This window comes from Herpailurus yagouaroundi, unplaced genomic scaffold (genome assembly GCF_014898765.1).
Source record: "Herpailurus yagouaroundi ecotype Mexico unplaced genomic scaffold, PumYag 139, whole genome shotgun sequence".
In the NCBI taxonomy this organism is placed as follows: Eukaryota; Metazoa; Chordata; class Mammalia; order Carnivora; family Felidae; genus Herpailurus; species Herpailurus yagouaroundi.
The window spans coordinates 48,755,677-48,772,312 of record NW_024412394.1 but is presented as its reverse complement, the minus strand read 5'-3'; the positions used below and the strand labels follow the sequence as shown (position 1 = coordinate 48,772,312).

At 45.8% G+C, this 16,636-nt stretch overlaps 1 protein-coding gene and 1 non-coding gene across 3 annotated transcripts in view; one reads left to right on the top strand and one right to left on the bottom strand.

Moving 5' to 3' along the window:
• Nucleotides 1-2,563: 2,563 nt before the first annotated feature.
• GABRR2 (gamma-aminobutyric acid type A receptor subunit rho2) overlaps nucleotides 2,564-16,636 on the top strand; it is a 44,692-nt gene continuing 30,619 nt past the window's right edge. Inside the window, exons 1-2 of one of the 2 annotated variants that reach the window (XM_040474154.1) lie at nucleotides 2,564-2,863; nucleotides 10,182-10,288. In XM_040474154.1, the coding sequence (XP_040330088.1) occupies nucleotides 2,676-2,863; nucleotides 10,182-10,288 (295 nt within the window). In that variant the 5' untranslated portion in view covers nucleotides 2,564-2,675. Of the gene's footprint in view, nucleotides 2,864-10,181; nucleotides 10,289-16,636 lie in introns of those variants that run through there. The other variant, XM_040474155.1, reaches the window with a different exon arrangement.
• On the bottom strand, nucleotides 13,482-13,570 carry LOC121030125 (small nucleolar RNA SNORD116). Its single transcript, XR_005790069.1, has one exon. It is a non-coding gene; the product is annotated as a small nucleolar RNA SNORD116 (small nucleolar RNA).

Here is a 16,636-nt window from a genome sequence, read left to right as displayed (position 1 = left end):
AGCCCATTGACTGAAGAATGGATAAACAAGATGTGTTCTGTCTCTACAATGGAATGTTATTTGGCAATAAAGAGGAATGAAGTTATAATACATACTGCAACATGGATGAATCTTGAAAACATCATGCAAGAAAGGAAGGAGAGAAGAAGAGAAAGAAAAGAGAAAGAAAAAGGAAGAAAGAAGACAACATGCTGAGTGAAGCCAGACACACAAGGCTACATATTGTATAATTACATTTATATGAAATGTTCAGATTAGGCAAATCCACAGAGACAGAAAGTAGATTGGTGATTGCCAAGGGCTGGAGGGAAGTGAAGGGAAGGAGGAGGTATGAGGTTTGTTTTGGAGGAGATGAAAATGTTCTAAAATTAGATAGTGGTGATGGTTGCACAACTCTGAACATACAAAAAACCACAGTTTTAAGAGGTAAATTCATGACGTGTGAATGATATTTCAGTAAAGCCATTATTTAAAAAGTTACACTTCTCTCCAACTGAGTTTTTCTCCATACTGTGATCACAATAATTGAACTACTGAAAATAAGAAAGATTAAAAAAAAATGATAGGACCTAACATTGTATTCAAATGTATCCAAAACAAAACAAATATTTCTTGAAAACCAACAATATCTATGAACAATTCTAGGGTTCCAGCCAGTCCTTTTATAGGCCTGTTTCAAATGGAAGAGAGGAAAAGAATGATCTTTCGAACAAAATCTACAGAAAAGAACTTTAATGGGTCTCATCCCTTTCCCACTAAATCTTCAGGAGCAATGTGACTTTTTAAACAAATTACCTGGATAATTCTGAGAAGTGGCCAGATTTGGGAATCACTGAATTAGTCCCCATACTGAATTATTCCCACTCCCAAATTCCTGTTTAACTCCTATAATTTGGCTTCCTGCCACATCTTTGAACTGAAACTACAGTTAATTGAAGTTTGGAGATCCAACTGAAGCTGTTTTCTGCCTTCACTTCCTCACATCACTCAAACCAGAAACTCCTTTGGTTTTCATAGTCACCCTCTATGCTTTTGTTTGGGCTTCCCATCCATCCATTCGAAGTATAGGTTCCAGTGCACCTGGCTGGCTCAATCGGTAGGACATGCAACTCTTGATCTTGGGGTTGTGGGTTGGAGCCCCACATTGGCTATAGAGAGTACTTAAAATAAAATCTTAAAAAAATATATATATAGATTCTCAAGGTTCTACACTTACACTGGGACTTCTATTTTCCTGGAAGATCTCACCCTTTCTTGTGGTTAAACTACCACCATACGCTGAAGGCTCCAAATCTATTTCTCCAGTCCAGACCTTTCTCCTGAGCTCCAGGCTTCTCTATACTCCAGCTGCCTATCGGGCATCTGGAAGTCCCATGATACCTCACACTCCACAAGTCAAAAATCTATGTCCTCTCCCCCAAATTTGTCTACCTCTAGTGGATATCGGTTAATGGTGGTACCATCCACCAGCCCTACCTCCAAACTAGAATTGTAGATAACACTGTTGACTTCTATCACCTCCCATTCTGTTCAGTCAGCAAATGTATTCTACTTCAGAAATAACTTGACCATCTCATTCTTCTGTCCTCTTCCCTCCTCTTCCTTCATCTTCCCTTCCATTAGGGCAAGACCTCACCCTCCTTTGTTATTACAGCTTCTCCCATCCAACTGATCCCAGTTAGGAATTCCTTAAAAAAATAAAGTGGATCATGTCACCCCACTTTGCTTAGAGAATCAAAAGAACTTCTTTTGATTCCTTCTTACATGATAAAACCCTAATTCTGTTTCAGTTCTGGCTACTGTTCTTCCTGACCTCCAACCTCATCTCCCTACGTCTCTACCACACTAAACTCTTCTCCATCTTGAACACAGCAGCCAAGCAATAAGTAGTCTTTAAGCATTTTATTCCTTTCAGTAGATTAAATATAACCACATACATCTTTATACTCCTAGTGTTCATAATTCCATATCCCAGGATAGGATTCAAGCCTAATTTATGATGAAATTATACATTTTAGGATTGAAGACCAAAATTAATCTGATGCTCGTGATCGGAGGAAGAGCTTACATAATCATGAATTCCCCTTTGGTGTACGGGTTCCTTCAAAATCAAATGTCTTTTCACTGAAAAAAAGATGTGTATGTGGGAGTAAAGCAAGCATCCGTGGCCATAGACAAAGCATGATTTCTCAGATGGAGAAATAAAGCAACCTTGTGAAAACAGGTCATTTGTGTGTTTACTCAGCATTTCCTAAGCACATTCATGCACTCATCTTGTCCATCAGGTCTTTCCTGCAAATCCACTCAGAATCCAAGCTGTCTCCCTTGTGGATGTGACAGACTGGTTTTATGCAGCTAGAGGGAAGGATTAATGATCTCAGCAAAGAGCTGGCATATTCAAGAGGTTTAAAACATTTTTTACGTAACAGTTTTAGCCAAAGCTGCTCTCGGACTCAGCGGCAGCAGAATTTCACAGGAGGACAAACTTGTTGACTAATGGCCAATCATTAGGCAGCAGGGAGGGCAAAGCCTTGGTGTTTGTGTCACGCCTGAGGGGTGGGAGGTGGGGTGGGTCAAGCTTCACTATCAAATACTGAATCGGAAAAATCAGTCTGGCCAGTCATGCCCTCGCAGCCCCTTGGAGAAGTACCATCACAAAGCGACAGACTGAATCAATGGTTCAGCCCAGGGGGGTCTGCCCCGCTGCAGGTTACTGGCGAGCAGCTTCTGGTATCATAGACAGTCACAGAATGCCTTATTTCACAAGACTCATTTTGTTCTTGTTTTGCCTGGCGGCTCTTGTGGAGAGCAGAAAGCCCAAGAGGAGGAGATGGACAGGGCAGCTGGAAATGCCCAAGCCAAGGTAAAGTCGTGGGGGGGAGAGGGGGGAGGGAGGTCACTTGCAGCAGCAGCAGCAGCAGTAGCAGCATAGTGGGATGGCTCCCAGGAGGGCCAGGGGTTACCTCGTTTCTATTAATCTATTTCCAGCCGGAGGTAGACAGGGCCACCACCTCACTGAAAACAGCCTCTCTCGGGGTACAAATATACTATAGTGTCACAAGCCACGAGAGAGCAAAGCTAGACTGGGTTGAGCATTTTCTTCTAGTATCTGTGTTCTGCCCAAGCATTTTGACTTAAGGCAGGTAGGTGAAGATTTTGTGGGTCAAATATCCTGTACTTCTCCGATTGTGCTGCTTTGTTTCTCAGGATTACATCCTGTAGGGACCATAGGTGGCCTGCTGAGTGATTGCACTCAAGTACTTTGGAGGGGGGCCTGTATATAGGAATTTAGTTGGAACTACTAAGAAAACATTGTAAATGGAAGTTGTCCCCTTTAAATTATTTGGGGGGCACCTGGAAGGGTGCAGCCGGTTAAGTGTCCAACTCTTGATCTTGGCACGGTCATGATCTCACAGCTCATGGGTTCAAGCTCCACACTGGGCTCTGTGCTGATGGTGCAGAGCCTGCTTGGGATTCTGTCTCCCCTTCTCTTTAGCCCTCCCCCGCTTGTGCTCTTTCTCTTTCAAACTAAATAAATAAACATTTAAAAAAAAAAAGTATTTGGGAACAACTTTAAAATAGTATCGGGTTTCATTTCACTGTGTTGAATCTTCAAAAGGTATTTGAAATTTGCTAGGTTATCAGGAATACATGTGTGGACAACAGGAATTGCCATTTCACGATGTAATGGAAACATTTCCAAGATACTGGTGAGGCAATCAAAATCATTACATTACAAATCAAAGTTCCCTATTAAGTTTGTTTGAACTGATGTACAAAAAATGATACTCCAGGCCTGATGTAGACATGACTATTCAGAAGAAAAGAGCAAGCAGCTAAGATATAAACACCACATGTGAGATGCTACACCTGTTTTCCATTCTACTAAGCATTGTGTGAACTAGTGATTATGAATATAAAATAATATCTTGAGACACAGTTTCTAGGTCACTGGTTTTTAGTTTTAATTAGGCACTGCTATCGCTGACAATTTTTTGAAATTGTATCTATATGTATATTTACTTATAAATTATATACACGTACTGTTATAAACATATATACTAAAGTAAAATGATTGCTTCCTTATTTTTAGATAAAAACTGTCAGTAAGAGTTACAATTCCTATCTTCTGTGTCCCAGCGGACCATCTTAAACACCCCAGGGGTGTGCTGGCTTTGGAGACTGCTCCCTGGGGGATATATGTGCTCTGCAGGGCCTGATGCTACCCAGGCAGAAAGCAAACAGATAAAACTTATCCATGATGCCAGGAAAGAGGCACTGCTCTGGAAGTCTTGCCCTGGTTATCTTGCCAGGATCACAGGCTTTTGGACTGGAAGGAACCTCAGGGGTCACGTGAGCCAGCAGAACAGCAATTATTCTGCGTTCTAATTCTGTGACATGTGAATAGGTATTGTGTGAAAAGGGGGCCTCAGGGTCAAAGAAACTTGGGAAGCTCTGGTTCAGATGATTTTAAACAGATGTCTCTATAGCAGAGCTTCTAGAACATTTATTATGCAAATAGACATTCTGCATCTTGAAGGGGAAAATAAATTATGCAGTTTCTCAACAAAACAAAACAAAACAAAACAAAAAACCAACTCACTTTTTTGGACTATCTTGTGGGAGTCATAGTTTACAGAGCACATATTGGGAAGCACGGACTCATTTACGGATGCTGAAAAGTCAGCTCTCAGGCGTGGGTAATTCACACAGCTGGCTAGTGACTCCACAGGACTAGAATGTAGGTTTCCTGATTTACCCAGCCTGGAGGAAAAGCGTTATATGGAATGGTCTATTCCCTAAGAATGGTGCTAGGGTTCAGCACAAGCCCCTCAGGGATCCTCAGGGATCCTACTCGGCAGCCTGGGCTGTCACATCTGTCACTCCCCAGAAGACCCGCAGTCATTCCCAGCCACCTGCATGAGCTTGGGGGTAGATTGAATCTGACCCTTAGGGGTAAGGGGAGTTTCTTGAAATCCATCCCATGAGATACTAAGGTGGAAGAAAAGATGAACGTACACATTCAACAAATATAAAATAATTATCGCAGAGGGGCTGGGAAAAAGATAGAGAAAATGTCATATCAGGAAACACGGTTCTAGGCCTTTCTAAATTTTTTTTAATGTTTATTTTTGAGAGAGAGCGAGAACGAGAGCAAAAGCTCTGTGCTGACAGCAGAGAGCCTGATGTGGGGCTTGAACTCATGAACCACATCATGACCTGAGCCAAAGTTGGATACTTAACTGACTGAGCCACCCAAGAGCCCCAAAATGACCTGAAACTTTACTGCACTTACCTCTGTAGGGTCACTTCTTTTCTTTGAAGTCCTGTGTCCTCCACCCTGCAACGCCACACGGTCATACACACACATACCACATACCATACATAGGATTTCACACAGTGTCACACACACCACACGTACATGGTCTCACACACACAGTCATCCCTTCACATGTAAGATATATGGTCACATTCACACATACAATCACACACACCCCTACACACTGCTGTTAGGATCTCTTCTAACCTATATACCTTCCATATCACTGTGGCCAAGGCACCCTTACAAAACAATTATTCTGCTCAGGAGCTACCTTTTCAAAAACTTCTGGTTTTCTGATCCTTTGTGTCCCTGTTTATTGAATTGATGCCACCCGAACCTGTTTTCTCTTAGCTATTTGATTTGTTCTCTTCTCCCTGCCTTTCAGCCTCCCGGCTTTCTCCCAACTCCTCCCTGCGTGCTACCTAAGTTGGCCGCCTGACCACATGATTGCTTTCCTACAGGAGAGGCCCTTTTCCCTGGAGATCTGAAAATGCACCTCGCTCTAGGCTCCGAGGTCTGGGCTCTCCCTGGATAACACTCTCTGGTTCCTCCTGGTCCCAGAGCTGGGGGGCCCCTTCCATATTTCCTCTCCTATTTGCTGCCCCCCTTGGTACTGCCTGCCCTTGGCTGTCCTTCTCTTGGTCTGCATCGTGGCTCAAGTTGTGCTGGGCCCAGGAGCAGTTTTGCTTTCCTGCTGCCCAGTGACCTTCATCCTCCCCAGAGGCCTGGGAAGGAAGTGGTGCCAGGAAGTCAGGGAATCCAGGTTCAGGCCCTGGTTCTGTGGCTCTCTGGCCATGGCCGTGTTTCCCAATCTTTCTGAACCTCATTTCTCCTACTGAAAAGGGGTGATTTTGAGACCTTCCCCACTGGGATGATGGGGTAACTAGAGCTCGGGGTCTGCATAGAGAGGGGGTGATTCATACAGGCGTAGTCATTTTGACTGCAACTATTGTCACCAAATAAACTTCAACACAGTGGCGCTAGCCCTGCTTCTTGAAGGTGTAGCGAGCACATCATTCTTCTCTCCCCACCCAAGGCTGGTTTGAGGTCCTGTGGAGGTTCTGGCTGTCCCACATGGGGCTGGGACTCAGGGTATGACCCCTGGAGCCTGAAGTCTTCGGTCCAAGGCATCCAGGCGCTGAAAGGATGAATTGAGGGCATCTGGCTCACACAAATAGCTCAAGGCTGGAGATACTAGTGGCCTGACTTATCAAATAACTGGTTCCTTAAAAAAAAAAAAAAAAAAAAGACTCAACAATGGCATAGGCATTCCAATCTCCTCTGTCCTGCCAGGGTGCTGGAGTTCTGGGACTTCTGTTCCCTAATCCGCCCCTCTAAATGGATATGGAAACCGCTGGCCAGCAGGGATTTGCTCCATGTGAGACAGAGGGGTAGTGTGCCCGTTGCACTCACAATTTAATGTCTGTGATCTGCTAAGCCCTTCGGCTGAGCTCTTCCTCTACCTTTCTGGGGTGTCGAATGTGGCCTGTCACACAGTCGCTGGGCAGGCACTGGGCCCGGTGCTTCTTGATTTCTGGAGCCAGGCTTGGGGCAGAGACTGTGAGAATGGAAGCTCCATGGAGGCACCCTGACGGTGACCACCACGCTTCAAGGGGACTGAACTGGGTTCCATATTCCAGCTAACCAGGAGGAAGACTTCTCTCCGATTGGCTTGTCTAAAAGCAATTCTGATCATGGCTTCTTCCTCCAACTGCTTACCTTCAGTGTTTTCCTGTTGCCTTTGGATAAAGACAAAATTCTTAACATGATCTTCAAGGCTCTGCCCGGCCTGGTCCGTAGGTGCCCCTGCAGCCCCACTCTGTCCATTTCAGTGCCTCGCCCTTCCCTTTCCCTTTTATTGAATGCCCACTCCTCTTTCAGCCTGGGTCACCTCAAAACTGGTGTGTCTTAAACCAAACTATGGGTGTGTTGAATTTATTTCATATTTAAAGTTTATTTATTTTGACAGAGAGAGAGACAGAGAGAGAGAAACAGAGAGTGCAAGCAGGGAAGGGGCAAAGAGAGGGGGAGAGAGAGAATCCCAAGCAGGATCTGTACTGTCAGCACAGAGCCCGATGTGGGGCTCGAACCCATGAACTGTGAGATCATGACCTGAGCAGAAACCAAGAATCGGACGCTTAACTGACTGAGCCACCCAGGCTCCCCATGAGTATGTTGAGTTTCAATGCCTACAGGATAGCTACTGGGGATAATTAGACAGTTGGATAAAAGGTCTAGAGCAGGGGGTACGGATTTAGGAATCCTCAACACGTTAATGACAATTGAAGCCACAGCTATAGGCGAGCCTGCCAAACAGGGTGTAGAGGGAGAAGAGAGGGCAGCTGGGACAGGGCTCTGGGGACACTAGCAGTTAAGGGATGGGCCGAGGACGAGGGGGAGACTGCAGTGGAGATTGAGAAGGAACCGTCAGAGTGATAGGAGGAGAACCCAATGCCGGGTCCGGAAAGACCAGGTTTCTAGCAGAGGCATGGCCCTCCGTGTGGCAGAGAAGCCAGCACCCAGCAAGAGTGCCTGCAGGGCCTCGGGTCAAGCACAAGTGGGGCAGGGCGGACTTGAGTGAGGGGTGGCAGCAGCAGGTGACACACAGCTCTCTGTGTGGAGGATCATTTATTAGGAGGGGGAAAGAGTTCTATTTTAAAGAAAAAGTTTAAAGATGAATATAACTGCCACACCTGTACTGCTGCCACTGTTTAATACATTTTGCACGAGAAGGACGTGCGGTCTAGACAGATATTCTGCTTAGGGGTCAAGGTGGGAGAGACTTGAACCCGGTTTGAAGGCTGACGAGAATAAGCCATGGACGAGGTAGATGCTGAGGAAGTTGGGGTGAGGGTGCTTGAGGGCAGAGGTCAAGGGCTCTGGGAAGAGGGTCAGGCACCTCTGCCCAACCCCCAGGTACTCTAAGAACCTATGAGTGAAAATACTACTACTGCTCCTGCTCCCGAGTTGCCCCCTCCCTGTTTTCACCTTCTCCCTGAGAAGCTCCAGGTGGCCTTCAGAGAATAGTTGGGAGGTCTGGAGCTCCAGGTGGCTCCTGGGCTGTAAGGTGGGAAGCCCCAGCTTATAGGGGAATCTGCTTCTTGGGTGGGGAGGGAAGTCAGGGCAGAAGTTAGGCCAGCACTGCAGAATAAAACTTTTTGAGACCGAGGAAAAGTTATAGATCTGCACTATCCAATATAGTAACCACCAGCCTCATGTGGCTATTAAGCACATAAGTATGGCTAGTAGAACTAAAGAACTGAACATTAATTTTATTTCATTGTAATTGACTTAAACAGCCACATGTGGCTAGTGGCTACTTTATCGATCAGCCCAGCTTTAGAACTCCATCAAATTGCACTATCTGGGCAGAGCTGATAGAGAATGAAAGTTAGTGAGGATTTCACAGAAAGATGTGTCAAAGAACAGAACCTCAAAAGAGGAAACATGTTACTTTCCTCTTATAGAGTTTAAACAGGAAATATGCCTATTTCTCTAAAAAACATGAAGTGTGATAACACTGAGAATAAAATAAGGATGTATACATAAATGAACAACAAACATTCAAAACAAAAATCCCTTCATTTACTTCTAAAATCTTTAAATATCCTACACATAACGCTGACTTCTTATAAGGCTGTTTAGTTTCTTCTGTCAAGAATTAGATCTCGCAAACTTACAAGAAGACCATGGGGGAAGGGGAAAAACTAGTTTCAGAGAAGGAGGCAAACCATAAGGGACTCTTAAATATAGAGAACCAACTGAAGGTTGATGGTGAGAAGAGGGGAGAAGGGAAAATGGGTGATGGGCATTGAGGAGGGTACTTGTTGGGATGAGCACTGGATGTTGTATGTAAGTGATAAATCATGGGAATCTACTCCCGAAGCCAAGAGCACACTGTATACACTGTATGTTAGCTGACTTGACAATAAATTATATTTAAAAAATAAAAATAAAAAACATTCATAGAAAAAAAAAAAAGGAATTAGATCTCACATCTTGTTAGACCCAAATCCATCCATCCTTCTTTCCTTCCTTCCTCCCTCCCTTCCTTCCTCTCTCCCTCCCCTACTCTCTCCTTTTTTTAAAATCTTAGAATTCTTTTTTTTTTAACTCTTTTAAAAAATGTTTATTGGGGCGCCTGGGTGGCTCAGTCGGTTAAGCGTCTGACTTCGGCTCAGGTCATGATCTCGCGGTCCGTGGTTTCAAGCCCCGCGTCGGGCTCTGTGCTGACAGCTCGGAGCCTGGAGCCTGTTTCAGATTCTGTGTCTCCCTCTTTCTCTGACCCTCCCCTGTTCATGCTCTCTCTCTCTCTCTCTGTCTCGAAAATAAATGAACATTAACAAAAAATTTTTTTCTTAATGTTTATTTACTTTGACAGAGAAAGAGAGCAGGGGACGAGCAGAGAGAGAGGGAGAGAGAAAATCCCAAGCAGGCTCTGTGCCATCAGCACAGAGCCCAATGCGGGGTTTGCACTCATGAACCATGAGATCATGACCTGAACCAAAATCAAGAGTCAGATACTTAACCAACTGAGCCTCCAGGCACCCCCATCACAAAACCAGTATTATAGTAACATAAGAGAAATGTTTAAAAAGAAATATATATATATAATCCTCCACCATTCAACCCAACTGCTGTCATCCAATCATTACCTTACGAAGGCTCTGCAAGGGTCTGGTTCTCAGGACTGACTATGAGGGCCTGGGGAGGACAGGGTGGGTCAGGAGGGGTGTGTGTGTGTGTGTAGCCTTTGGTGGATGGAGAAGAGATGTCTAACAGGTAGCTCCTATAGGGAGTAATCTCCCCATATGCCTTTGTGGGTCGTTGGGAAAACATCTCTTGCTTGTCTTTGCAGTCACTTATATAAGAAGAACCTCGACGTGACCAAAATCCACAAGGGAAAACCTCAGCCACTTCTTAGAGTGGAGGACCATGATTTCTCCATGAGACCTGCCTTTGGAGGTAGGACTGAGTCCCCAGGGGCTGCCTGCTGCCCTGTCCTGCTCTGTCCTGTTCCCTCAGGCACAACCCTCCCTTGGGGCCCCAGTTTTCCCACTCACAGTCAGATAAGCCCAAATCGGCTTCCGAAGTCTCTCATTTCCTCAAGGAGAGAAGAGTTGGAAGGAAATGAGCTAAGAAGGCTGTTGGCTGAAGTGTTGCTAATGGTTAAGATGTCTACGACCAGAGTGGACCTGCCTTGCTGCTGCCAGCTTTCTTTTCCTAAAACATGAGCCAGCCTGGAGAGTCTGGACACAAAATGGCTCCCCTGGGTCAGCCACCATTCCCAGTGATTAGCTGGGAATTTGGGGTGTTGAGGGCCACCTGCCTTTCAATGCAACAACAACAATTTAACCCATGATGAGTCTCCTCATAAACTTGGCCCCTAAGGAGCTTTGCTGCTTTGCAGTCAGGGACGGGTGGTCAGGCTGGTGGCTTTCCTTTCTTTCCAGGAATTGGAGAAATGCCACAGGAAGGCCAGGAAAGGAGCCATCTGCTCTCAACAGGCGGGGAGTGGGGTATGAATAGCAGAATGTGCAAGATGTGCCCCGCCAGCACCCCCCCCCCCCCACTTGTGTACTTGGGAAACTGAGGTCTGGTGCATTTCAGCCAACAGGTACTGGCCAAGGCAGACCTGGGCAAGCTGGCTTCCCTTTCCCTTTATTTCCATTTCCAGATCTTCTCTTAGGGCCCTAGGGCTGTAGGGGTGACCTGCAGGCAAGTCACAGATCCTCTCTGAGCCTCTGTTTGCTGGTTTGCAAAATGGGAATTGTAATCCCTACATCTGGGGTTGTTGTCAGGATTAAAGGAGATAATGTATGTAAAGCCCTTGACACATAAGGATTCAAGTCCCTTTAGAAAAACCCAGCTGTCAGGTCTGCCTCTTGTGTGACTGTTATGGGATTAGACATTAATTCATCCCAGGGGCCTTTGCATTTTAAAAGGCCGCAAAGCCTCTCACTCAGTTCTCTGAGCTCTGACACCTGCAGAGCAGGAAGAGAAAAGTAGGAGGCAGATTATGGTCCCATGTGCCTTCTTCCTGCCCAGGAATGTTGTTCATCACTGGCTCAGGTCAGGAGGTTACCAGCTCCCCCAGGGCTCACCATGATAATGCCCACAAAGAATTTTATGAAAAAAAGTTTTCCTAAATAAGCAACTCTAAAATAGCTGTATCTGCTCCAAGAGGTCTAAGTGAGACATTCCTGTCACAAGGAAGATCCACCTTGCCTTTCTGGTAGAGTGTCAGTTAAGTGGCTAGGACAATAAATACACAAAGGCATTAATGACAGCATTTTGATACTGGTTTTTCTGCACCAGGCACCATTCTAATCAAGGTATGTACATACAGGATCTTATTTCAGTCCTCAGAACTGCTCTGTGATGTAGATACTAGAGAGGTGAACTCACTGGGTCAGGTCACACTCCTGCTGAGGTTAGGCCCTCCCTCCTGGCAGAGTGTCTTTTCTTGTACTTTCGACTTGTATGTCCCTCGATGCAGGGCTGACATACCCATCAGGCAGAGTAGGCATAGTGTTAAAGGATCACAATGATATTCTTAGGGACCCCTGAAAATATTTTAATGTATTTAAACACTTTTCTTCTTTTAATGTTTTGTTTTTGAGAGACAGAAAGAGAGCATGAGTGGGGGAGGGGGGGAGAGAGAGAGAGAGAGAGAGAGAGAGAGAGAGAGAGAGAGAGAACCCAAGCAGGCTCCAGGCTCCCATCTGTCAGCACAGAGCCTGACACGAGGCTCAAACCCACAAACCATGAGACCATGACCTGAGCCAAAGTCAGACGCTCACCCCACTGAGCTGCCCAGGTGCCCCTAATGACTCTTACCATCTGTAATCTCTGGGAGTATCTGAACAAGGGTTAGAACCAAGAAGCTTTCCCTACAGGTATTCCTGAGGGTCTCCATTCCATCCAGCACCTCATCCTTGGGCAGGGGACACTGCCCAGGTGGCAGGCAGGTCTCTGAGGAAGGAGACTGGCAGACATAGGTGACTCTGCAAGTAACAGACTCTGTGCAAGTAACTCCTTACTTGTTGGCAGCCCTGTGCCAGGAGCCTGGTAAGAAGCAGAGCCTGGGCCCAACCTGCCCTCATGCTTGCCCCTCCTGACTCCCTCCCCGGCTTAGCACCCACGCACACTAAGCAGGTCATTTGAACAAAGATGTTGTGAAGTTATGTCTTATTCCTGTCCTCTCTTCCTATTTTATTTCTATAAGAGGGGCTTCCTGAGGATTGATGTTTAAAAGTAGTTGATAAAGAAGAATTTATCTGAGGCTAGATACCCCATGGTGACCTTTTAGGTCTGGAAAGAGAACAGATTAAAAATCTAGCAGCTTCCTAATAATCCCAGGGATCAGTTGAAACAAAAATACCTTGCCTAAGCTCCCAGCTGCCTGATTCAGTAGTGCATCCTGGTTAGAGGAAACTCCAAAGACCTGGGGTGTCTCCTCCATTTGTTAGGAGATATGCTGCAATGCAGGCTTTTTTAATATTTAGTTTTTAAGAAATTGTGGTAAAATACATATAACATAAAATTGACTATGTTAACCATTTGTAACTGTACAGGTCCGTGGCATAGTTATCCAACCATCACCCCCACCCATCTCCAGAATGTTTTCATCTTCCCAAACTGAAACCCTGTCCCCATTAAAAAGTTAACTCCAGCTCTTTCCTTTTCCCCAGCCCCTGGCAACCACCATTCTACTTTCTGTCTCTAGGAATCTGACCACTCTCGGTACCTTGTGTAGGTGGAATCATACCGTTTTTGACTGGCTTTTGTGACTGGCTTATTTTGTTTACTTTTATTTACTTATTTATTTTTGTTATAGCACAATTTGTATATTTCAAGGAGACAAAAAGTTAGTATTGTGTACAGTATCTTAAGATAAATTGCCTTCGAATGGGAACTTCCTTCCCAGTACTTTGAGGTCTACAAGGCACATCTAGAAAATTTACTTCTGTGGAAACTGAGGACTGCTTAAATTGAATGGCAGGGAGGGAGAGGGCCTGTGGTTTTTCTTTTTGATTACTTGCTGTAACACTGTCCTTTGGGCGACTGAGGGAGTCTCATGTTTTCTTTAGACATCATTAGGCCCCAGAGCTCTTGCAGGACAACTTTGACGCCGTATGAATTCTGCCGTCTTGCCAGCACTGATGAGAATGACGGTAGTGAGTTCTCACTCAAGTTTGTGCAGCTTTAAAAGAATGCAGTTGAGGAGGGAGTCATCATCAATCTGGCTTATTTCTTTTAACATAATGTCCTCAAGCTTCACCCATGTTGTAACATAGATCAGCATTCCCTTCCTTTTTAATAATATTCCACTGAATGCATAGATCACGTTTGGTTTATCCGTTCATCTGTTAGTGGACATTGGGTTGTTTCCACCCTTCGGAAATTATGAATTATGCTTCCACGAACATAGGTGTACAGATACCTGTTTGAGATCCTGATTTTAATTCTTTGGGGGTATATTCAGAAGTGGAATTGCTGGATCATAGGGTAGTTCAGTTTAATTTTTTGAGGAACCTCCACACTTTCTTCTACAGCAGCTGTACTTTTTACATTGCCACTAGCACAATGTTGATATTTAATGCAAATTGTATACAGGGGAGGTATAGGAGGGATGGAGTGTCACCACCCTACTGTGGGTAGGAAAAGAAAAGCAGCTCAGGGGCTGAGGTGTGCTCTCCTTGCCCTGCCACATGCCGGCCTAGAATTCTGAGGAGTCTGAGAGTTCTGAAGTTGGACTGAACCTTCAGGATTGTTGTGAAGGTGCATTTATCAAAGAGGTAGGATGGGCTATCTGTAATTTTGCAGTATCTTTGCTTGATTTATAACCTTCAGATATACATATGGCATATGGGTCTCTGGTTGGGCTCTTGCCTAGAGGTTGACCCGCAAATGTTGTTGCTGTCCATAGACGTCACCTCCTGGCACCTGGCACCAGGGAGGAGAGTGGGCCCAGAAGGGCAAACCTCGAGGTCAGCACTGGGTGGGTTGAGATTGAGTGACTCAGAGAGACCCGAAGACTGAACCCAGCCTTTGACCAGGGGCAGGTTGGGACACCATCTGGGCCAAAAGCACCTCCCCACATCAGTTTCTAGAACAGAACGCTTCCTGTTAAATCCACACAGCAAAGGGCTGAATTCAGCAGAGAAGGTATGCAGCATTGGCTCATATGTTTCCTTGAGGTAACTGCAAACCCAATGTGTCCAGCTTCACTTCATGAGCCTGCCAATTTTCTGTCAGCTTTTTCTTGGGCAACTCAGGCTGGAAGGTGTTGAGCCCAGCTTGGGTTTGCCCTCCTTCTCCTCCAAGTCAACCAGCTTGAATCAATTCACCCATTAAACTCTCACTCAGATCTGCCCCCTCCTTCCCCTCCCTCATCCCCTTACACCACCCATTCTCAATATGCTCTTGGGGGGTGAAAAAATTCTCCGATGTTATAGTGGTTTGTGGCCCTCCAAAGCTCAGTCCTCCCTAACAAAGTCTTTTTCCTTAGTATTTTATTTAAATTAAAATTAATTAAAACCTTAAATTCCACTAGAATTTTCACTTTAGGGGGCAATAAAGGTGAGGAGTTTGGAAGCACTGCTTATGGCAACACAGTGGTTCCCACCCCACTCATGGTCAGGTTCACCTCCTGGAAACATCGCTTCCATGCGCTGCTCCCTCAGAAACTGCAGGCTCCCCATATTCTTCAAGAGGAAATGCAGCCCCTGCTTCTCCCTGCTGGGTCCCAAGACCTCCACAGTCTTCTCCCTGCTACCCCTGACGAGGACTCTTCCCTGCTAGAACGCTTTCTGTCCCTGCACACCCATGCTTGTTTCTGCCTATGAGCATCTGTTCCCAACGCCCCTGCTCCATGCTGCCCTGCTTCATCCATCTAGCCAGAACCCACTTTAACTCCTCTCCTCTAACATGTGGCATCTCTCGGCTATTTTGAACTATATGACCTTCTGATTTGAAATAACTGCACAGATTCATTCTTTCCCTCACAAGACTGCCCCTCCACTTCAGGCACCAAACGCAAGTCGTCCCCAAGTCACCTGCACTTGTCTGACTTGGCTACAAAATCAGGAGTTCCCACACCCCCTCCGCAGGCTTGGTAGTTTGCTATAATGGCTCATAGAGCTCAGGGGAATACTTTACTATTGTTGGTTCATTATAAAGTAGATTATAAAAGACACAGACGATCAGCCAGATGAAGAGGTAGGCAGTATGAGAACTAGAGTCCTGAGCACGGGGGCCTCTGTCGCATGGAGTTGGGGTATGCCATCTTCCCTGCATGTGGATGTGTTTGCTATCCTGGAAACTCACTAAACCCTGTTGTTTAGGGTTTTATAGAGGTTCCACTCCATAGGCATAATTGATGAAATCATTGGCTATTGGTGATTACCTCAGTCTCCAGTGCCCGCCTCTCCCCAGAGGTTGGAGGGTGGGGCTGGAACTTCCAACACTCTAATCACAAGGTTGGTTCCCCTGATAAGCAGCCCCATCCTGAAGCTATGTAGGCATCCACCAAAAGTCTCCTCATTAGCATAAACTCAGAATGTTTGGTGGAGGTTTGTGATGAACAAAAAAGATGCTCTTCTCACCCCTATCATTCAGGAAATTACAGGGGTCTCAAGAGCTAGGAACCAGAGAAAAAGACCAAATATATATATTTCTTTTCATATCACAATATCACAATTTCTGTGTCACCTTGCAAGGTTACTGCCTACTTCTCTAGCTGCATTGTCTCTAATGCGTTGCCTTCCTAAGGAACTTTCTAGGGTAATTCTGGTGCTTTTCACCTGGGATGATAATTTAGAACCACCCCCATAGAAGATGCCCTCTGTGTTTGGGGCACCCAGATGTACGAGTGCCCCCATGGCTCTCTAAGTGCTTTACTCTGTGGCCTCAACCTTAGCAGGGATTCAACCCTGGACTTCCAAGCCCCAGGAGTCTGGCCACCAAGGCTTCAACTGCTACTCATCTGGCCATCGTGAGACCCATGGAGCCAGCTTAAAGCAAGGTCATGGCTCTATTTGAATCTGAGGCCTCCTTTTGAGTGCTCCTTGGACCTCCCTGGCTCTGCCTCTCCGCTTTGCCACGCTGGGTGGGCTAGTGCTTCCCGATTACATCTGAGGTTGGGGAGTCAAAGTGAGGGACACAGCTGACTCTCTGGGGTGGGGCTCCTGCAGAGTTTTTCCTGGGAACTCCTGCCCTTGGAGGAAACTCCTCTGATCCTTCCCTTAGTGCTCGTGGCCTTTCCCTTCTGGAACACAAACCCTAACTTGCCACCCACGCTGTGCTCCT